Genomic DNA, 24,184 nt, shown 5'->3' with positions numbered 1-24,184 from the left:
AGAGCAAAAATATTCTTTACAAATATTTTGTATATAGAAGGGTGTATATATGTGAGTTTGACATGTGTGTGTGTGTGTGTGTATGTGTGTGTGATATTCACATATGTTTGTGGTTCCACAAACTTCTGCACATCAGTTCAAAGATCAAAGTGGATGCCAGTGTCCTCCTCACCTCTGATCCTATGATCCTGGGCATGTTCAAGTGCCTGAGAATGGAGCTTCCTCTGGGTGTTGTAGGACTGGCTCTGATCCTCTGATCAGAACACTGATGCCAGTGTCTGATTTCACTTACTATATTATTATTTTGAGACATAATTTCTCATAAATATAGGTACAAAAGTATTTAATATATTAAGTTAATTTGAATAACAGTCAAGGAATTATGTGTTGTGACTAAGATTATGCTAAGACTTCAATATCAGATTAGTTTATGAAAATCAATCAAGATAGTATACTGTATTACCCAAATAAAGCATGAAGACACATGATTATCTTAACAGATAGAGGAAATACAGTTTATACAACACAATACTCACTCTTGAATTTTGAAAATAACATCAAAACATACTAGAAATAGAAGTTTTTCAATTAAGTCAATAACAATAGGTAACATTTCAAATATAGGCAAAAATTTCTACCATTTATACCTACCTTTTTTATGATGAGTCTAGCTATTCTAATGAGTAAAGGGAGACTTTAAAAGTGAGACTAGAGAGATCAGAAGAAAAGCAACTACATAAAAATTTCCTTAAAGAATCCTGAACCAAGATAAAAAAATTTTCACAGGGCAGTGGTGGCATGTGCCTTTAACCCCAGCACTTGGGAGGCAGAGACAGGGAGATTTCTGAGTTCGAAGCCAGCCTGGTCTACGGAGTGAGTTCCAGAATAGCCAGGGCTACACAGAGAAACCCTGTCTCAAAAACAAAAACAAAAACAAAAACAAAGATAAAAATTTTCTTCCTCTTCAGTACTGAACTATTCTGGCTAGTAAGCTATCACTATGAATGTACACACATAATTAGTATTCTTTTTTTGTTTTGTTTTGTTTTTTTCGAGACAGGGTTTCTCTGTGTAGCCTTGGCTGCCTGGAACTCACTCTGTAGACCAGGCTGGCCTCGAACTCATAAATCCACCTGCCTCTGCCTCCCAAGTGCTGGGATTAAAGGCGTGCGCCACCACCACCCATAATTAGTATTCTTATGAACCAAAAATATGAAAACAAAACTTAATAGCCAATTCTACTCAAACAACATAAAAAACAAATGACATAAAGATAAATTTAGCAAAATTCTTCAAGACCTACAATTGTAAAAGATCTCTTCACAAAAGGTAAAAATATTTTTTGAAAAATGAAATAGATAATGTTTTCATGGAGTTTTTCCAATCTAATTAAATTGATTTATATATGCAATATGAATAATCAAGTCTCCAGTAATAGAGCTGGAGATGAACAACTCTCTGGAAGAGTGGTAGTTCAGAATTTGTGAGGATCAATGTACAATCTTGAGCATTGAAAAATGAGAACCTCAGCTGCTTTTCCTTAGTAGTGACCAAATAATATTTTTCAATTTTAAGATAAATATAAAGGACTTAAATGTCAGGATCATATGCAAAACTATAATTAGAGCACTTTCAGTATACAAAACTTACTTTGATAAAGTAAAAAGCATGAAAAGTGAAAAGAAAATAATGAATATGTACATTTAAGCATCATACAGGTTCAGCTAATACACATACAATTTGTATGTGCTAACTAAAATTATTAGGAAATAATCTAGACTTTTTGATAAATGTACAAAAATAATTGTCATGTTGACATAGTTAGATTCTCAGGGTGAATGAGTAATAAAAAGTAGAATTTAAAAGCTTAGGCTCTTATAGCACACACAGGAATTACCTCCAAGTGGACCATAAACCTGAATTTTAACACTAAGATTACATAAGTCAGTGATTTTCTGTAGTTCCAGGTTTATTAGGTATCAAAGTAAGTGAATAATTCATACAAGGCATTGCTGGTATCTTCAAAATTAAAGCTATTTAAATAGCACTCAGTTTTGATGCAACATAGTATCCACAAGCATTTGGGGTATCAGGTACTCATTATATAGTCCAGTCTACTCTGAAACTTGTTTTTCCTGCTTTTGCCCTCCTGTCCTGGGATTATAAATAAACACCAAATTAACTAGCTCATTATCTATAGCACAAATAAGCTCAAATTAAGTATGAGTAAATTATTTGATTAGATATTTCATAAGAAAATGAATTATGCCTGTTATCAATAAATATGAAAATGTGGAATGTCATTAACTATCAAGGAAATGTGAATTAAGATAAGATACTATATTCTATAGAAAGACTTTTATTCAAAACACTAACAATATCAACTATTAGTAAGTTTGTAAAAATGTTGGGCTTCATATGCAGCTGGTCAAATGGGAATAGCCCTAACTTTCATGGGAAATAATGAGAAATTATTTTAAGAACCTAAACACAATTTCCAATGTGGCAAACCAGTTTTTTTCCTATCAGTCATCACAGAGAAATAGCAAAATGCCCCTGAAAACTTTTGTATATGAAGTCACTGTGATATTACTAATAATAGCCAAAACCTAAAATTATTTCATAGATATCCACCAGTGAATTGATAAATAATAGGCAGTGTTTAATAAGCATATATCTTTTCCATGGAAGTGCTTTCATTAACAAAAAGGAACAGGCTACTGATACATGATTTGGCATGTGCAAAACCAAGCAAATTGTATCATTACAATGATAAGCAATGCATACAAAAACTCAAATTGATAAACACAACAGTCAGAAAGCAAGTGGTAGTAGAAGCAGAGATTGGCCACAAATAAAACCAGTAATCTGTGGATAGATAAAGGTCTCTAATAATGAGGCTTTGTGAGTCAAATGCACACATACTAAATAGCTTTGGACTCTATGCTCACCAAGGGATATGCTTGGTTAAAGAGAACTCCTTTCAAAAACAAAATGTATGCAGCGTGTTCCAAACAAATCTCCAGCTTTTAATTACTTTAATCTTAAAGTGACTGACTATAAAAATCATTTTTACTTCAATACAAAACAACAATTAAATACTGTATGAATGATTTTACATAAATGGAATAATGCCAGCATTCAGAACCTATTATACTGTAACTAAATAAAATTTAATTTCTAATATCAGGGACCTCCTTTGTAAAGCTCAATGTTGAAATAATTTTTTTCTGAAAAAAATTTAAATTGGTAAAATATGTTTTAAATATGAGGATGCTGTTAATAGTCTATAACCCAACATGCAAGTATTTGGTTTTTAGAGACTCTTGTACAGATAATACAGCAGCTATACAGGAACAATATTAATGGCCTCCATTGGTTCATATATTTGAATACTTAGAAAGTGGAACTAATTGACGTAGATGTGGTGTTGTAGCTTTGAGTTTTCAAAAGCCCAAGCCAGGGGCTGGTGTCCTGAGCAGACTTCGGGCACAAGCTCTGCATCCAGTTCCACAACACCCAGAGGAAGTTCCACTCCCAGGCACTCTGACACTCTCAGGATCAGAGGTGAGGAGGAACCAACATCTATCCCAACACTGGGAGTAACTGGGACCAGCAGGACCAGGCACACAGGAACTCTGCCAGCAGAGTGGCTCAGATTCCTTCTGGTCTCTCTAGGCTGATGTCCTGAGCAGACCTTGGGAGCAAGCTCTGCAGCCAGTCCCACAATACACAAAGGAAGCTGCTGCACTCCCAGGTGCTCTAACAAGCCCAGGGTCACAGGATCCCAGAATCACAGGAACACAGAGATAGCTTGACTATGAGGAGTTCTGACACAACCAAGATCACAGGAAGGACTGACTCCAGTCAGATTTAGCAAGGGCAGGTATCACTAGAGATAACCAGATGGTGGGGGATAAGCTTAAGAAAATAAACAACACAAACCAAGGTTACCTGGCATTATCAGAACCCAGTTCTCCCACCATAGCAAGTCCAGGACACACCATCACACTGAAAAAGCAAGATTCAGATCTAAAATCACTTATCATGATGATGATACAGGACTTTAAGAAAGACATAAATAGCACCCTCAAAGAAATACAGGAGAACACAGGTAAAGAGCTAGAAGCTCTTAAAGAGGAAACACAAAAATCCCTTAAAGAACTACAGGAAAACACAATCAAACAGGTGAAGGAAATGAGCAAAAACATCTAGAATCTAAAAATAGAAATAGAAATAGAAAAGAAATCAGAAAGAGAAACAACCCTGGAGATACAAAACCTAGGAAAGAAATCAGGAGTCATAAATGCAAACATCACCAACAGAATACAAGAGATAGAAGAGAGAATCTCAGGAGCAGAAAACACCATAGAAAACATTGACACAACAGTCAAAGAAAATGCAAAGAGCAAAAATCTCCTAACCTAAAACATCCAGGAAATCCAGGATGCAAGAAGACCAAACCTAAGGATAATAGGTATAGAAGAGAATGAAGACTCCCAATATAATGGGCGAGCAAATATCTTCAACAAAATTATAGAAGAAAACTTCCCTAACCTAAAGAAAGAGATGCCTATGAACATACAAGAAGGCTACAGAACTCCAAATAGACTGGAGCAGAAAAAAAAGTCCTCCCACCACATAATAATAAAAACACCAAATGCACTAAACAAAGAAAGAATTTTAAAAGCAGTAAGGGAAAAAAAGGGAAGTAACATATAAAGCCAGGCCTATTAGAATTATGGCATACTTCTTACCAGAGACTATGAAAGCTAGAAGATCCTGGGCAGATGTCATATAACAGGAAGTGACAATTACCTTTTCTTAATATCTTAATATGAAAATTAATATTACCAACATATCCTAAGCAATTGAAATCCAAAAATATGAGGAACTAGAAATTTGTTGATTGTCATCCAATAGTCTCCTAATTTGGTAATTGGAGAAATAGGTCCAATATTGTACAATCTATATATACTTTCAACTTGTTTGTGACAGTGTCTGACTGTGTACAACATAAGGGTCTTGAAATCTTGCTTCTCCTGTCTCAGCCTCTCTATTAGTAGTATTGTTTATTTCATGTTTTTACACTATACTATGGTTTTCAGAACAACTTATATATTTCAAAAGTATTTATATACCCAAAAGAAACATAGACAATTAACTAGGGAGGTGGCTTGTAAGAGAAAACAAAGAGTGAGCCTGAATGCTTTACTTGACATTTGTAGCTCTTGTATCAAGTTTGAAGAAGAGGACTTTATAAGTTACCCTTTCTCTGAGATGAATGCTTTTCCAAATTGTCACAGCCAATGAATTAGATTCTTACCCACACCTAATGTCTGTGCCACCCTCCAAGCAGAGCCATTGTTCATTGAAACAGTTGCTGAATGACTTTATGGATAGACCATCTTAACCCACACACCATTTCTTAAATTAATGTAACCTGTTCTCTGTGGACTGAGAATAAAGTCACTCACTCAAGTCAAATAGTTTTGACCATAGCAGGAAGTCTGTATCCAAAAATTGTGCCTACAATTCATTCCTTGGCGCAGCAGAGCTGTCAACTCTTAGCTTAGCTACGATGGAGGTAAAATCCTTTGGTGATGGGAGGGTCATTGAAATACAGCCTTATTACAATGAAATCCAATATCTAAAAATTGTTCTTATTTTGGGCTTGTACCACAATAAGAGCCAAGATTTTAAACTCTACTAAATACTAAACAAACAAACAAACAAAAAGACTTTATATATTTATGTTCATTTAAGAAAATACTAGTAGTGATGTATTATTTTGAAATATACAGTTAATATGTTTGGAGTTATTTAAAATTTATATTGAGAAAAATGTATATATTTTCACTGTTACTGTAGGTGACCGTCTACATAAGACTGTTAAAATGTTGTTTTATATCAAACAACTTTTATAAAACTTATTTTTATTGTTATAATATTTTATAAGTTTTAAGGAATATGACAAAAAAAGATACCATAGGTATTGAAGAGGTGGTCTCTGGGAGGAGTTGGGGTACAAAAGGGAAACAAGAATGTGATTTATTCTATTTACTTAAAATATGTTTTTAAATGTTAACAAATTCAGATAAATTGACATCATGTAACTTTTCTCATCATAATGCAATAAAAGTTTAAAAAAAAGTAAAAAAAAGTCCAAGCCAGGCTCAGTGTCCCTATCTTCTTGATGCACGGAGATCCAAATGTAGAACTTGCAGTTTCACTATCACCATCCCTGCCTGAGCGCCACCATGTTTCCTACCATGATTATAATTTACTAAGCCTCTGAAACTGTAAACAAGCTCAATTAAATACTTTTTATAAGAGTTAGTATGCATAGAATACTGACCAAAGTGTGTACATAAAAAGAGAAGGGACAATAGAATTAGCATATACATAAAAATCTCAGTTTGTTCTGTCCAGTTTGAAAGGCAGTTCTTGAAAAGAGGAGAGACAAAAATTGGGATCCAGCTCAAGGAGAGGTCCTAAGAGTTCCCTATTACTGAGGCTATGGTGTGCTCACAAAAGAGGCCTATAATGACTGCTCTCCTAAAGACCCAACAAGCAGCTAAGAGTCAGATGCAGATATTTACACCCAAGCAATGGACAGATGCTGCTGACCCCTGCGGCTGAATTAGGGAAAAGCTAGAAGAAGCTGAGGAGTACCCTATAGGAGGACCAGTAGTCTCAACTTCCCTGGACCCTTGAGATCTCTCAGACACTGGGCAGCATACACCATCAGATGTGAAGGTCCCAACACATATACAGCAGAAGACTATCAGGTCTGGCCTCAGTCAGAGAAAATGCACCTAACCCTCAAGAGAGTGAAGGTCCCAGGGAGTGGGGAAGTTTGGTGGGGTAGGGCTTGTAGGGGTTGGGACATCATGGAAATGGGGGCAGCGGTAGGAGGTATAGGATGTGTAACAGTCAGAGGGTGGACTGGGAAGGTGATAAAATCTGGACTGTAAAAATGGATTAAATAAAATTTTAAAAAGAAAAGAAATTAAAGATACCCTATATTGAGTCTTTTAGACATATGATAGGTTGTGATATAGAATTTCTACTTGTGTATTAAATACTTATTATTATATCCATAGGTAAGTATAGTTCTTTTCCCTCTCTAAAGACGCTATTTTAGTAGATAAAGACCATTTACAGAAAGCAACAACTGGTGAAAATGCAGAGAGAAATTGATTGTGGATGCTGGTCCCAGGTGATCCATATACAAAACAGAAGAGATGGAACAATATCACAGAAGAGACATCAGCTGTAAGGTAGTGTCTTGAAATGGGGGTATAAAGTGAAGGGTGCCAGGAAGGAGGGATCTTCATCTGGGAGGAGATGGGGAGGAGGAGTGAAGGGAAATAATAAGCAAAATACAGCATATTAAATCCTTAAAATTTTTTTAAAGTACCACATTATTTAGAAGGGCAAAGAAGACTAAAAATCAGTAAAGTTATGTCTGCTATTCTGCTAACATATAAAGAAAAACAAATATAAAATCATCCCTCACCAAATCTAGTTTAATATTTAATATTATCTAATAGACTATTAATATCTTAACAGAAAAATAAATGCTTACAAGTTGCTAAATTAAATTTAAATTGAAGTTAATCATGAATCCTTGACAGCGAGCTGAAATGTTCTTATAGTTTCATTATGATATAGTAAAATTAATATATTTGGGACTTTCAATTATCATAAGACAAATTTGAAATAGATTTGATCTCAGAAATTGAAGGTTATTTCTCCCTTGGTTACTGGAAGCATTACTCTTATTCAAGACTTATTCAAATTTTAGATTAATAAGTCTAGTAGGAGGACATTTTTATCATGAAAAAATGTTAATTTGCAATGCTATCCCTCAATGTCAACTCTGAGAATGAAAGTGGAAGAAAATAACAATCCTACTATCCTATGACAGGGATGATATACTTAAAGTGCTGTCCACTTTCTAAGACGTTATTAAAGTTATTTGAAGTGTTACTACTAAATTTTAAAAAACAAAAACAAAAAACCCAAGAACAACAACAACAACAAAGCAACAACAAAAAAAGATCATGTAATTTATTGTTTAAAAAATCCATTGCAGCCATGTCATAGTTTGTTCCTATGAACAAGGCAAAACAGAAGAAGGCACCTGTAAAATTGTGACTGTCCGGTCAGTATGAAGGCAAAAATCAGAGTACAGACCTACTTTTAAGACATTACGGACCTTAAAATTTCTCTAAGTTATTAAACCTACTTATGCTCAACACTTTCTTCTATAAGTCAAGAAGGAAATAAGGACACAGTAGGAGGAACACGAGAAGTGGAAAATAACTTTAACAGTAGATAGTAGAAGTGAGAATCATGAATATTTATTCGACGCTTAGCCCTTGAGCAGATGTTAAGGATTTTACATGGATGATACCACTTAATCCTCACAAGGAATTTTCTCAGGTAGGATATTTAAACTGTCAGAGAAGTGTTTTAACTTAATCTCAATAATAACAAATTCTTCATGGCAGATCAGGCAAATTCCCTCCATTGTCTTTGAAGATTAACCTGAACTCACTAGATTACTAAATTTATAGAAAAGGAAGTAATCTTTGTGGTCCTGTGAAGGTTCTATGCCCCAGTGTAGGGGAATGCCAAGGCCAGGAAGCAGGAGTGGGTGGACTGGTGAACAGGGGGAGGGGGAAAGGAAAAGGATTACGGGGTTTTCAGAGGGGAAATGAGAAAAGGGGATAATATTTGAAATGTAAATAAAGAAAATATCTAATAAAAATGGGGAAAAAAAGAATTATTTTGCATTGCTTGGCTGGTTCACTGGCTTTTAATGTCTAGCCTTTATTGTTTCCCTTTGGTAACTAGAAAATATCATCCTGAGATCCTATGTGAGGTAACTCAGACCCAAAAGGACATGTATGGTATGTATGGTATATACTCACTAATAAGTTTATATTAGCCAAAAATTGTACACAATACCCAGGATACAATCCACAGAACTCAAGAAGGTTATCAAGCAGAAGAATCTAGCATGACTGTCCCCAAGAGGCCCAACAAGCAGCTCACTCAGGCAGAAGGGGATACTTACACCCAACCAATGGACTGAAGTTGGGGACCCCTGTGGTTGAATTAGGGAAAGGCTGAAAGAAACTGAGGATTATTCAATCCCAGTTGGGAGTGAAAAGAAAGCAATCATGGGAGACAGAGGGAGGGAGGGACCTGAATGGGAGGTGGAAGGGTTAGAGAAAAAGAGGAACATGATCAGGCATTGGGGGTGGGCAGAAGAGAAGTCATGAGGGTCAACAGAATGAATGGAAATATGTAACCTCTGGGTGGGGGACCCTCTAGAATGTGTGAGAGACCTGAGAGGTTATAGACCCTCAGGACTCAAAGGGAGGGATCTTAGATGAAATAACCAACAGTAGGGACAGGGAACTTAAACAACCCATCTCCAGTAAAAAGATAGGACATTAAGTGGAGATGCCATCCCACTGTCCAAAACTCTGACCCAGACTTGTTCCTGTCTAAAAGAACTGCAGGGACAAAAATGGAGAAGAGACTAAGGGGAAGGTTGTCTAGTGACTGGCCCAACTTGGGATCTATCTCAAAGGGAGGCTCCAAGGCCTGATATTATTACTGATGCTATGGAGTACTTGTAGACAGAAACCTAGCATGACTGTCCCCAAGAGACCCAACAAGCAGCTCACTCAGACAGAAGGAGATACTTATACCCAACTAATGGACTGAAGTTAGGGACTCCTGTGGTTGAATTAGGGAAAGGCTGAAAGAAACTGAGGAAGGTGACCCTATAGAAAGACCAGCAGTCTTAACTAACCTGGACCCCTGAGATCTCTCAGACACTGGGCCACCAAACAGGCAGCATACAAGAGCTGGTCTGAGGCCCCAGACATATATACAGCAGAAGTCTGTCTGCTCTGGCCTCAGTGAGAGAAGGTTCCCCTAACTTTCAAGAGACTTGAGGCCCCAGGAAGTGGAAAGGCATGGTGGGACAGAGGAATGAGGGTGGGAACATCCTCTTGGAAACAGCAGGGAGGAGAAATGAGATGAGGAATTATGGGAGAGCCGACCAGGAAAGGAGTAATGGCTGGACTGTTAAAAAAATAATAAATAATAAATAATAAAAATAAATAAAAAATTGTGAAAAGCCTTTTCTACAATCTGCTGCAGCAATGGGTTCTGCCATGCCTTTCCTTCTATAATGGATGACAACCCTTTGAAAAAATTTAGCCCAAATAAATTTTTCCTCTGTAAATTATTTCTAACAAGCATTTTGTTACAATGATGAGATGGGTACTTAATCAAGTGTATTAAGCATGACTTATAAATAAGTACAAATATTGTATTCTAGGTTTCTTCATTTTGAGGTGGGAAATATGACAGAAACTTTATAGATTTAAACTAAAATTAGTGTCCTAGACACACCTCTCTTAGAGTCAATGGGTACATTCTCCATGCATTATGTGGTTACACAGAGAAAGACTTTATGGGCCCTTACCCTGATTTCTAACAGGACTCTTTATTTGAATGTCAGTTCCACTAAAATAAACCTTAGAGTATCTTTCAGTGGTTCATGTTTCTATGAAAAAAATGTTAACCTCCAACTTCTTTTCAAGTTTACCACAGACCACTTAACCTAAAAAGAATATATTTCATAAATGTCTAGAACAATGATAGATGTGAATGATGGGAAAGATACCAAATCACAACCAAAGATGTCTTTCTAACTGAATATGTATTGATGGTGAATCAATTTAAAAACAGTCAATAAAGGGCTAGACAAATGGTTCAGCCTTTAACAGCATTTCTATTCTTCCATTGGACCTTCATTCAATTCCCATCACTGATACGGAAGCTTGCAAATATCCGTAAATCTATGTCCTCTTCTGATATCTGGACACATGATGCTTATGCATACATGCCAACAAAACATTCACACATAAAATTTTAAAATTTTTTAACGTTTTATATGATAAACTATGTGTGATTGTTTGAATAAGAGGCCCTCTTAGAGTCTTGTAAATTTGAATGATTTGCCATCAGGGATTGGCACTCTTTGGGAGGGATTAGATGTGTCCTTGCTGGACTCTGTGTGATCTTGTTGGAAGAAGTGTATCACCAAAGGTGGATTTTGAGATTTAAAACCCAAGGCAGGATCAGTGGATTTCTCTCTTCCTATGCCCTATGGATGCAGATTTAGAATTCTTAGGTACTTTTCCAGAACCATGTCTCCCAGCATGCCACAATACTCTACACCATGATAATAAATGTCTAAATCTCTGAAATTGTAAACCAGCCTCAATTAAATAATCTCCTTTATAAGAATTTCCATGGTCATGGTGTCTCTTCATAGCAATAGAATAGTGAGTAAAGAAGAAGTTAGTATTAAGGAGCAGAGTATAGCTATAATAGGCCTGACCATGATGCCAGTGGGTAGAATGTGATGGATTTTTAGGACTTCATGTCAGGAAAGCAACTGATTGCTTTAAGTGGAGTTTAAAGATCCACTTTAGTAGGAAGATAGTGGTGCTGAGAGCCACATAGATTATGATAACACAGCTCAAGAAGTTTCAAAGGAGAATAAGATTAGTAAGTGGCCTAGAAACTGTTCTTATGATATTTTAGTGAAAAATATGGCTACCTTTTCCCCTGGTCAAAAAAAAAAATCTGCCTGAGGCTAAATTTATTTATTTATTTTTTTCAAAACAGCCTAGTAATGACTGTGTTTTGTGGTAATTAGTGGTCACTCTTATGCAGATCTATTATTAAAAGGAGCAGGCTGAGCAAGGAAAATTACAAATGTGCAGTTTGAAGAGTAGAGGAGCACCACAAAGCATAATAGAGCTAAATCTGGTGCTCAAGGAGATAAATTTTTAAAGAAAAGACTAATGCTAATTAGAATAAATGGAGTGATGACCTTAGGGCAAGACCACACCTGCTACGCTTCCGACTTGTGAAAAGGAAATAATGAAAAGACTAAGCAGTGAAGGAAATGAACAGTCAGTTGATAGTAATTGAATTGAACAAAGGGTCATGTATCAGTCTCAGAAGTCAGAAGAATTTTACAACTTCAGCCATGTGATTCTGGCTTCAATGTCAACAATACAAGAAAGAGGTTATTGAATCTCCCTCTATGGCTAAGAAAAGCCACAGAGGCTAGGGATATGTCAGGAGTGTCCCTGCATGGAGCACCAGAGAGGCCATTGGCTGAAGCTGTGAAGGTGAAGCTTCGATTGTCTTGGAGACCCCAAAATTTTGGAGATGCCACAGTCATGGGATACCTGCCAAAAGAGTTGCACAGAGAGTGTGGAATCTTTCCAAAAAGAGAAGTATGTAGCATCAACAAAGCTGAAAGTAGTTGGAGACTTAAGAGCACTTAAGCATAAAACCTGGAGATGCAGACTTTAAAATTGGCTCTGCTGAATTTAGATTTTGTTTTGGTCTAGTATTTCCTCAGTGTTCTCCCTGTTTTCACTTTTTGATTGTAAGATATATATCATGTGCTACTGTATATTGGAAGTCTGTGAACTGCCATTATATTCTGATTTTACAGGGCATTACAGTAAGAGGTTGTCTCTGTGGTAGACTCTGAGGACATATGAAGTTGGAATGAATGCATTTTTGCATTATGATATGGTTGTAAGCCTATGGTGATGAGGGAATGAAATGTGGTAGATTGAATAAGAATGGCCCTGAATAGGTTCAAATCTTTGAATTCTTAGCCATCAGAGAGTAGCACTACTTGAGAGGGAGTAAGAAATGCACCTTATTGGAGTAAATGTGGTCTCATTGGTATAAATATGTCACTAGCAGTGGGTTTTGAGGTTTCAATGACCCAGACAAGCCCAGTAGCTTTCTTTCTTCTTGCCACCTGCAGAAGATCTAGATGTAGAACTCTCAGGTACTTTTTCAGTACCATGTCTGCCTGCATGTCACCATGTTCACTACTATGATGACAATAAAGTAAATCTCTGAAAATGTAATTAAATAAGCTATTAGATAAATGTTTTCTTTTACAAAATTTTCAGGGCTGTGTTGTCTCTTCACAGTAATCAATCACTGAATACAGTACCGGATTATCCATTTTTAAGGACTGACTTACAATACGGCAAGGAAATGATAAAAAGGAAGTTGAACTTAAAACAAGATGAAAGTAGGAAAGTTGCCACTCTTATACATCTCTAACTCATACAGGAGGATAAAGAGAATAATTTAGAGTTGAGGATGCTGGCTTTATTTCATTAATGTCTCATGAAACCACTCATGAGCATATTCATTTCAGCCCTACATTTAACCAGTGACTAAGAAGAAAAAATGACAATCAGCATAGTTTATGAAAAGCATTTTAGCTCTGCTAATATTTTAGCATCCTGTAGCTTAACTGTTGTCTTTGTCTTTATAATAGCAGGTGAGAGTTCATTGCTGTTTAATGCATGCCCCCCCAAAAGAGTTAATAATGATAGGCTTCAGTGTGGGACATGGTAATAGAGTCTTTAAAATAATAAAATAAAATAAAATAAAATAAAATGAAATAAATGGAGTACTTAAAATGGTACTTTCTTATGAAGGGTTATTAAAGTATCATGAGCTCCAGGCACATGCAGTGATGGATCAAGGATCTCTTTTATGAGGAAATGACTCATATGAAGGTCAAATTTAAGAAGCACATAATTTTCAAGTAGATTTTCTTTTCTCCTTGCATATTTAAAAAAAAACTCTGTACAGTGTATTTGGTGACATACTAAATCAAAAGTTTATCCACTGTTCAAGAAGCTATGCTATTAACTGTAATGTTCAACTTGGAAAAGCTACAGCCTCACTAATTCCCCATTCTGGCAAATATAAGTGAGTGAGCAAGAATGTAAATGTAAATTGAGCAGATTACTATCTCATTTGAACTAAAAATCCTGTTATCACATTATTTTTAAACCATCACTGACAAGTTTAAATGATAATTGCATTCTCTCAATGAGTGCAGTTCCTTATTATTTGAATTGGCAGGGGGCCCTGACATTTGAGTCATCATTTCCTTATGTCTATTTATTATCTGGATACACAAATTAAATAGAAATCCAAGCATAGTGAAATTTGTGAGGAAAAGTCTGAAGCAGTAACTTTAAATTGTAGATTTTTTTTCTTAAATCTATAGAAGATATAAATTAACAGTTATATCTTCTCATTCAGGCAAATTTTAAAAGACTAGCTTTAATTTAAAGGCCAAAACTACTTCAAAATCTTTTAGCCAAATATTGAACTTTTATAAAACAAAGCTGACAGTTTTAATATTATATAAATATTTATATATATGTATATATATACATATATTTATACATAGGTTTAAAGTAACTCCAAATGTAGACAAAAATACACATTTAGTAAGTGTCCTCCATTCTGAAAAGGCTTCAGAATGTACAGAGCTTGTCAAATACATAACATACATGTTTAAATGTTAACAAAATATCTTTCTGTGGTCACTAGTATTATTGGAACCAATAGTACCAATGAATTAAACTGAAATATCTAAATGTGCTAAGTGGGAACCCAAGTCTATCTTCAAGTAATTTCAAACCATAGGACTTATATGACAAAAATGTTTCAGTGAATCTTCTAGATCACTTTATTCAGTCAGCTACTTGAAATAAATGTGCATCCTTCTTTCTCAAATGCCTTGTTTAAAATTCTTCCATCAAACCACAAAATTATAAAACTAGTCAACAATAAAGACTATTGAAAAATCATTAGGTATGGTTTCCAGAAGCCATTTATTCTTTGACCTATCATTGCAAACACTTCAGAACATAGGTAAATTATTCATTTACTTAATTTTTTTTGTTGGTTCTACCATCTTCCTCCTTGTACATTCTAAAAATCAGTGACTTCCCCCAGATCACTTAGAATCTTGAGCAATAGCCCAAAATAGCTCTTTTTACCATGACAGGAAAATAGACTAAAAATACCCTACTGGAAACTAAATGAGTATACATTCAAACATCTACACTAAAAATTAACATGATTTTTCCCATGGATTACTAAAATATACCACCAAAAAGGTAAAAGTAGTCACAACTGATTTTTATTATATTTCATGTCGTATTATTGTCAGTTTTTTTTAAGAAAATAATGTATCTGAAAGACAAATGCTTGCTGGAAATCAACTATTTTTAGTTTTATTTCTAGTATCTTTTCCTTAGCTACTTAGAGTTTTATAGCCAAGATTTTCAAATGAAAACTCAAAAGATAAAAATCTACACTAAAATACTATGCATTATGTTCTCTCAAGTAGTGAAGTTGTTTAAAAATCTGTCTCAATTTGAATACTAAAATTTAATTAGTCCATGCCCAACTTAGAGAGGATATATTTTTCTTTTCCTTAGCACATACACATAACATAAATAAAGTATTCAGAGACTGTGAAATTTTGAAGAGATCATAATCATGATAAAGCATGTTTTTCTCTTTGTTTGCTTAAAGATAAGCCAGACAATCCCAAAATGTTGAAATTTCTCTTACAGTTTGAGTCAGTCCATGGAAATATTCATGAGTTGATAATGTGGATTTTTACTGAGTCCTATCATTTTGTAATTGCTGTGGCATTTTGTAATGTGCTGTGTATTAAGTATCTTCTTTTTATGTGGTGAAATAAATTAACAAATGAAGCAGACACTATGCAAAAAGCCTGGAAATACAGCCAAATCTTTCTACATACATCCAGGGACCAGTAATCTTCTAAATGGTGCTTAAGGCTCTCTTGCCTAAATAATAACAACTACAAACCATTATTGAAATAACTATCCATTCTACTAATTCCAATCATCCATGTGAAGTACATGATTACTTACCTTATCTTCATTCTCAGTACCAGAAGCTTCGGGCTTGGTCCTTATAACAAATGGGGTGGACAATCTGAGCAAGACTCTATCAAACGTGGCATTAACCATTGGAGAGACGATCTCAAAACAGTCCTCAAATTTCAGGACTTTGTGAGTGTCATATCGAAGTTGCTTCCGTAGGCCCTCCCCAAGCTGAAGGACCACCATGTTAGAGTCAAACATCAAATGGAAGGGGAAGGCTCTGCAAAAGGTGTTGATGCTGATTCTAAGGTCTGCAGGAACTTGGGAAGTACTTGGTGGAATGTCCTTTGTGATCTGAGTAGTTTCACATTCTTTGATAAGGAAAGTAAGACAGCTACAATTGCTTGGGTTTGAACCATCAGAGCACAATTTCTCATTTTCAATTTGTTCAACTTCCACATTTAAGTGATAGATTCTCTTTCCTGCAGCCTTAATCATTCCCATCATTGCAAAGCCCACCGTATGGTGAGGGTGGAAGTAGTGGAGCATTAGAGTACCTTCAGGAAGCTCTTTGCATAGGAAAGATGATGACTCTAGAGTGGCCTGTTTCCCAAAAGAAGTCCTAATGTGTTCCAACAATGCATCAAAGCCATTGAAGAAGTCCTGCAATGTGCTGCCTACAGCTCGAAGGACCCTCTCATTCTCATCAAAGCATATCTTAAAGAATTCTTCACCAAATCTTTCTTGAATTTCTTGGAACTTCAGTCCTAGGGATAAAGGAGAATAAAAATGTTAGTAACATAAACTATATGTAATTAGCTATATGTCTTTAGGTATTTTACCTAAAAAGGCAGCAATTATGAGACAGAAATATGGCTCAGTGGTTAAGATAATATAATGTTCACAAAGAAGACCTCAGTTGATTCCTAGCACCTACATAAAGTGGTTCTGAACAACCTCTAAGTCTAGACACAAAAAATATGATTCAGAGCTTATGTCCCCATGCCTACACAGAGACACATATATACACATAACTAAAACTAAACACATATTTTTTAAAGTGACAATAGGTAAGTGAAACAAAAGAGATATTTTTCTGCATCCCCAAATATCCAACATAGGTTAAATTTTTTTCCACGGGGTGGTTTTATCTCCTTTGTCAAAGATCAAATGACCATAGGTGTGCGGATTCATTTCTGGGTCTTCAATTCTATTCTACTGATCTACCTGCCTGTCTCTGTACCAATACCATATAGTTTTATCACTATTGATCTGTAATATAGCTTAAGGTCAAGGATGGTGATTCCCCCAGAAGTTCTTTTATTGTTGAGAATATTTTTTGCTATCCTGAGTTTTTTGAAACAGATGTTGTTCAACAGAGGAATAGATACAAAAAATGTGGAACATTTACACAATGGAATACTACTCAGCTATTAAAAACAATGACTTCATGAAATACTTAGGCAACTGGATGAAACCAGAAAATATTGTCCTGAGTGCGGTAACTCAGTCATAAAAGAAAACACATAGTATACCTGATTAAGTGGATATTAGCCCAAAGGTTCAGAATACCCAAGATACAATTCATAGACGAAATGAAGCTCAAGAAGAAAGACCAAAGTGTGGATGCTTCAGTCCTGCTTAGAAGGGGAAACAAAATACTCATGGGAGTAATATGGAGACAAAGTGTGGAGTAGAGACTGAAGAAAAGGCCATCCAGAGACTGCTCCATCTGGGGATCCAACCTATATACAGTCACCAAACCCAGACACTATTGTGAATATTAAGAAGTACATGCTGACAGGAACCAGATACAGCTGTCTCCTGAGAGACTCTGCCAGTGCCTTACAAATACAGAAGTGGATGCTCTCAGCCAACCATTAGACTGAGCAAAGGGTCCCCAATGGAGGAGCTAGAGAAAGGATTCAAAGAGTTGAAGAGTTTTGTAACCCGATAGGAGGAACAACAATATGAACCAACTAGTATTCCCGGAACTCCCAAAGACTAAACCACCAACCAAAGAGTACAAATGGAGGGACTCCAGTGGCATATGTAGCAGAGGATGGGATTGTCGGTCATCAAAGGGAGGAGAAGCCCTGGCCCTTGGTCCTATGAAGGCTCTATGCCCCAGTGTAGGGAAATGCCAGGAGCAGGAAGTGGGAGTGGGTGGGTTGGTGAGCAGGGGAGAGGGGAGGGGATAGGGGGTTTTCAGAGGAGAAACCAGGAAAGGGATAATATTTGAAATGTAAATACAGGATTTTCTCTCCAGTAACTTTCTAAGGTGGCATCAGCCAGGAGGCACAGGCCTCACAAGTGGCAAGGGAGCCAGGACAGGATCCTCTCTACCTCCATCTACACCTGGGAGTAAAGGAGGTGGTGGATCTGCAGCCCTCTCTGCCCCATCCCTGCAAGTGGAGTCCCTGTCTTCAGGAAGTGCTTTAACCCAGAACTCTGGTGAGATCCACCATTTTCTCTCCAGTGACTTTCTAAGGCAACAACAGCCAGGAAGCACAGGCATCACAAGTGGCAAGGAAGCCTGGTAAGGATGTGTTCTACCTCAGACCACACCTAGGAGGGACAACAGATCCATAGCCCTCTCTACACCTTTCCCGAAAGAGGAGATCCTGTCTCCAATGTGTGCTCTGACCCCAAGACTCAGGACGGACAACTGGTCCACAGCCATCTGCGCCGGGATTTACCAGAGGAGAGCTGATCTCCCAGAAATACTGATACCATCTTACAGACATACAGGAGGAACAAGCTCTAGTCAGAAACAGCAAGAAAATCTAACATCAGAGATCAACAGATGGTGAAAAGCAAACGCAAGAATCCTACCAACAGAATCCAAGACTACATAGCTTCATCAGAACCTAATATTCCCACCACAGCAAGTCCTGAATATCCCAAAACACCAGAAAAGGAAGATTTGGATCTAAAATCATACCTCATGATAGTGCTAGAGGAATTTAAGAAGGACATGAATAACTCCCTTAAAGAAATACAGGAGAACACAGGTAAAGAGGTACAAACCCTTAAAGAGGAAACAAACAAACCAAAAAATCCCTTAAAGAACTAAAGGAGATCATGAGTAAACAAGTAGAAGCCTTTAAACAGGAAACACAAAAATCCCTTAAGGAATTACAGGAAAGTACAAACAGGTGAAGGAATTGAGCAAAACCATCCAGGACCTAAAAATGGAAGCAGAAACAATTAAGAAATCACATAGAGAGACAACTCTGGAGTTAGAAATCTTAGGAAAGAAGTCAGAAAACATAGATGCAACCATCACCAACAGAATACAAGAGACAGAAGAGAGAAGCTCAGGCGCAGAAGATACCATAGAAAACATTGACACAACAGTCAAAGAAAACAGAAAATGCAAAAAGATCCTAAGCCAAAACATCCAGAAAATCGAGGACACAATGAGAAGACCAAACCTAAGGATAATAGTTATAGAAGAGAGTCGAGACCTCCAACTTAAAGGGCCAGTAAATATCTTCAACAAAATTATAGAAGAAAAGTTCCCTGAACTAAAGAAAGAGATGCCCATGAACATACAAGAAGCCTATAGAACTCCAAATAGACTGAAAAGAAATTCCTCCTGCCACATAATAATAAAAACACCAAATGCACTAAACAAAGAAAAAATACTAAAAGCAGTAAGGGAAAAAGGTCAAGTAACATATAAAGGCAGGCTTATCAGAATTACAGACTTCACATCAGAGACTATGAAAGCTAGAAGATCCTGGGCCAATGTCATACAGACCCTAAGAGAACACAAATGCCAGCCCAGACTACTACACCCAGCAAAACTCTTAATCATAGATGGACAAACCAAAGTATTCCATGACAAAACCAAATTCACACAATATATTTCCACAAATCCAGCCCTTCAAAGGGTAATAAATGGAAAACTCCAACACAAGGAGGGGAACTACATTCTGAAAAAGCAAAAATGTAATCTTCCAACAAAACTAAAAGAAGATAGCCATATGAAGAGAATTCCAACTCTAACAACAAAAATAACAGGAAGCAACAATTACTTTTCCTTAATATCTATTAATATCAATGGACTCAATTCTCCAATAAAAAGACATAGACTATCAGACTGGGTACATAAACAGGACCGAACATTTTGCTGCATACAGGAAACCCACATCAGTGACAAAGACAGACACTACCTCAGAATAAAAGGCTGGAAAACAATTCTCCAAGCCAATGGCCCCAAGAAAAAAAACTGGAGTAGCCATTCTAATATCAAATAAAGTCGACTTTCACCCTAAAGTGATAAAAAAAGATAAGGAGGGACACTTTATACTCATCAAAGCTATGATCAACCAAGATGAACTCTCAATTCTGAACCTCTATGCTACAAATGCAAGGTCATCTAAATTCATAAAAGAAACTCTACTAAAGCTCAAAGCACACATTGCACAGCACACAATAGTAGTGGAAGGTTTCAACACACCACTCTCTGCAATGGACAGATCATGTAAACAGAAACTAAACAAAGACACAGTGAGACTTACAGAAGTTATGAAACAGATGAATTTGACAGATATCTATAGAACTTTTTATCCTAAAACAAAAGGATACACCTCCTTCTCAGCACCTCATGGTACCTTCTCCAAAATTAACCATGTAATAGGTCACAAATCAGGCATCCACAGATACAAGGAGATTGAAATAATTCCTTGTATTCTGTCAGATCACAAAGGACTAAGGCTTCTCCTCAATAACAACATAAACAATAGAATGCCCACATACACATGGACGCTTAACAACACTCTACTCAATGATAACTTGGTCAAGGAAGAAATAAAGAAAGAAATTAAAGACTTTCTATAGTTTACTGAAAATGAAGCCACAACATACCCAGCCCTGACTCCAGTTATTCAGAGTCCACATGAAGACCAACCTGCACATATGCTATATATGTGTGTGAAGGTCTAGTTCTATCCTATGTATGTTCTTTGGGTGGTAGTTCAGTTTTTGAGAGTCTGAATTTAAATTAGAGATTTTCCATTTAATTTGTATGCATCTAAGATGTTAAGAAAAAACTGATGGTTTGTTGTTGCTGTTTGTTTTTGTTTTTTGTGCTTGTTTGTTTTTACCTTTAACAAGACTCTATTCTATAGCCTAATATTAGGTTTGGGACAAAAAAGTGTAGAAAGCATAGATATTTCCAAATATTTTCACAGCCCCTACATGCACATATGCATTGCATGGATTCCCTTATCATATGTCTACAATGGAAGGAGCTTGCACATTATGCAATGACTTTACTCTAACAAACTGTTATCACAAAAAAGTCACAGTTTACATTAGAGTTCAGCCTTGATGCTAGGCTATTACATTGATTAATATGTTACCATTATAATATCTTCAGAATATTTTCAGTATCCCAAACTTTACTATTTTATTTTAGTCCTCCCTTTCTTCTTGCTGACTCCCAGAGTGGGAGCTTTAAATATAAATAATCTAAAAATTAATTTTCTCTTTAATACCTTATTATTTAAACAACACAAATAATTTTTTCTTAATGATTTTACTAACCATTAGAGGACATACAGACACATATACAAATCTGGACATTCACAAATTGGAAGATACCTATCAAAGAGATAATCTATAGTGCATATATTGGGAAAAACATCAAGCTATCCACTGGAAATAGAGTGTTTATCATAGCATAACAGGGTAAACAATGCAAATTAGATAGACTTAATTAAAATATATATAGAATTGTAGAACTTGAAATAATTGGTATTCTTTCAACAACCAGAATGAAAGAAGCCAAGAATAGCAGGAATCTGAGCAGAGAAAATCAAGGTATTTGTTTTCTTATACACACTCATTCCCAGTTGTCTTCGAAAAAGAAACTCTGCCTTACAGAAATGCATTATGGGGTAGTCAGAGGCACAGCATGACCCTTTTTTCAGTATGATCTTAGGGAAAATATGGAGGAAAGATATTATTCAAAGAGGAATGAACTCATACTACAGCCTCTCCTTTAACTTGATTAAAATTAATACCTATAATTTACATATCATTTCCTCTATAGGGTTATCCATTGTATAAGGAAGTTCTGAGATCAAACAAGACTGAGAAAAAAGAACACTTTTTAAGGAAGAAAAGGTTTATTTTGGCTCATAGTTTGAAGGTTTTGTCCATCATGACAGGGACATAGGGATATCCGCAGCAAGAACTGAGGGTGTTGAATGTTGTTCTCAGATTCTGTTCTCCTTCTTTATTTAGTCTAAGGCCAAACACATTGAATAGCGATACCCACATTCAAAATTGATCATCCCACCTTAATTAACCTATTTCTCTTCTCAAAGGGGAGTCCAGAGGCTTGTTTCTTAGGTAATTTTAGATTTTTTTTTGACTTGACAATCAATATTAATTGTCACAGTTCTTCAGTTTGAAATTTTACTTTATTGCTAGTTTTAAAGTCCCATATCATTTACTCACAATGAGAGAAAATGTATGCATATCAATATATATCAAAGAATAAATCACTTAAAAGTTTGAGATAAACTGAAGAATATGCTTACACATTATTTGGTTGCCATAATTCTAATTCTTTTCTAGTTTTTTCCTTTTAGAAATAACCAGAAGGATCACCCTTCTAGAAATATTCATCCTTTTTTTTAAGCAATCTATTTGAGTGCGGAGAAATTTATGTAGCCTGTGACTTGATTTGCTCACCCTTATCAGCCTTGGGATGTTCCTTCCCTCCAGAAGGGAAAAACAGAATAGTCAACAACATTACTTTTACAATTCATTCTAAACACATCAAATACTTTAAGATTTTCTATAGTCCCAGCATTGTGAAAAAACAAAGAAGTCAGTTTGACAAAAAGCATCCTTAAAATTATAGTGAAATAAATGTAAATAAAAAATCTAATGATAAAAGTTCCTGTGTTAAAACATAAGAATAGAATCAAACAATAGTATTGATCTGCTCAGCTCCCTAGAATTGGTAATATTCATTGCAATTTTGCTTCTGCTGTAAGAGATCTTCCAGAAATGCTTCTATAATTACATAAGCCACTGTACACTGGTTTGTCCTTATTTTGCTTAATCATTTTTAGTTGCCTTTCTTTTAATGTGATGTTATTTATCACTTCTTCCTCTTAACCCCCTTATGTGCTATGGCATATCAAAATATGCTTGCCAGATATAATAACTATATGTCTGAAAATCCATTCCCACTTCCTTCATCAAAATATCTTCCTAAAATCAATGTCTAATAAGGGATGAGAGATGGACCCACTTCTCCCACAAATACTACTGAGATACTGCTAAAATATGTTTAAGGCATTTTGATGTTAATTCTTTAAATTCTCATCATACATAGTCCTATTATTCAATTTTCTTAAATAAAAAAATATGTTTATGGACAGAGCACTTTGATGTACTACTTGGCAGCTTTGAATACCATAAGCAAGAGGCATATCAGTCAAGTAGCAAACTGGGTTTCATCAGCATAAAGAACATCTCCCAAGTACCTTGAGAAAACTACACAATAACCATGACTGATTTTTATAACATCTTAAGAAATAGCTTCACCCAGGACTGTTTAAATAAGATCAAAAGATATACATGGAGGCTGTTAAAGCTCACTGACTTAGTGATCTGTGCTTCTCCTTCTGGTGATACAATATTAGGACCAATACAGGGCTGTTTCCAATAATATTTTCTTGCCTACATTCAGTAACATTAAAAAGGAAGCAGGACCTTGGGCAAAAGCTCTGCAGCCAGACCCACAACACCCAGAGGAAGCTCCACTTCCAGGCGCTCTGACACATCCAGGATCAGAGGTGAGCAGGAACCAACTTCTGTCCCAACACTGGGAGTAACTGGGACCAGCGGGACTAGGCACACAAGAATTCTACTAGCCCAGTGACTCCAGTTCCTTCTGGTCTGTCTGGGTTAGTGTTCTGAGCAGACCTTGGGCAAAAGATCTGCAGCCAGTCCTACAACACACAGAGAAAGCCACACTCCCAGGAGAACTAACAAGCCCAGGATCCCAGGATCCCAGGATCCCAGAATCACAGGATCACAGAGACAGCTTGACTTTGAGGAGTTCTGACACAACCAGCATTACAGGAAGAACAGGCTCCAGTCAGATTTAGCAAGGGCATGTAGCACTAGAGTTAACCAGATGGTGGAGGGCAAGCATAAGAAAATAAACAACACAAACCAAGGTCACTTGCCATCATCAGAACCAAATTCCCCCACCATAGCAAGTCCTGGACACACCATCACACCGGAAACACAATATTCAGATCTAAAATCACCTATCATGATGATGATACAGGACCTTAAGAAAGACATAAATAGCACTCTCAAAGAAATACAGGAGAACA

At 36.2% G+C, this 24,184-nt stretch overlaps 1 protein-coding gene across 1 annotated transcript in view; it reads right to left on the bottom strand.

Annotated features, from left to right (window-relative positions):
• Gucy1a2 (guanylate cyclase 1 soluble subunit alpha 2) overlaps window positions 1–24,184 on the bottom strand; it is a 322,813-nt gene that overhangs the window by 212,867 nt on the left and 85,762 nt on the right. Inside the window, exon 4 of the mRNA XM_031346426.1 lies at window positions 15,858–16,576. Coding sequence (XP_031202286.1) covers window positions 15,858–16,576 — 719 coding nt within the window. The remainder of the gene's footprint in view (window positions 1–15,857; window positions 16,577–24,184) is intronic.

This window comes from Mastomys coucha, unplaced genomic scaffold (genome assembly GCF_008632895.1).
Source record: "Mastomys coucha isolate ucsf_1 unplaced genomic scaffold, UCSF_Mcou_1 pScaffold24, whole genome shotgun sequence".
NCBI lineage: Eukaryota > Metazoa > Chordata > Mammalia > Rodentia > Muridae > Mastomys > Mastomys coucha.
Note: the sequence above shows the minus strand (reverse complement) of the source record. Positions and strands in the feature narration are given on the sequence as shown.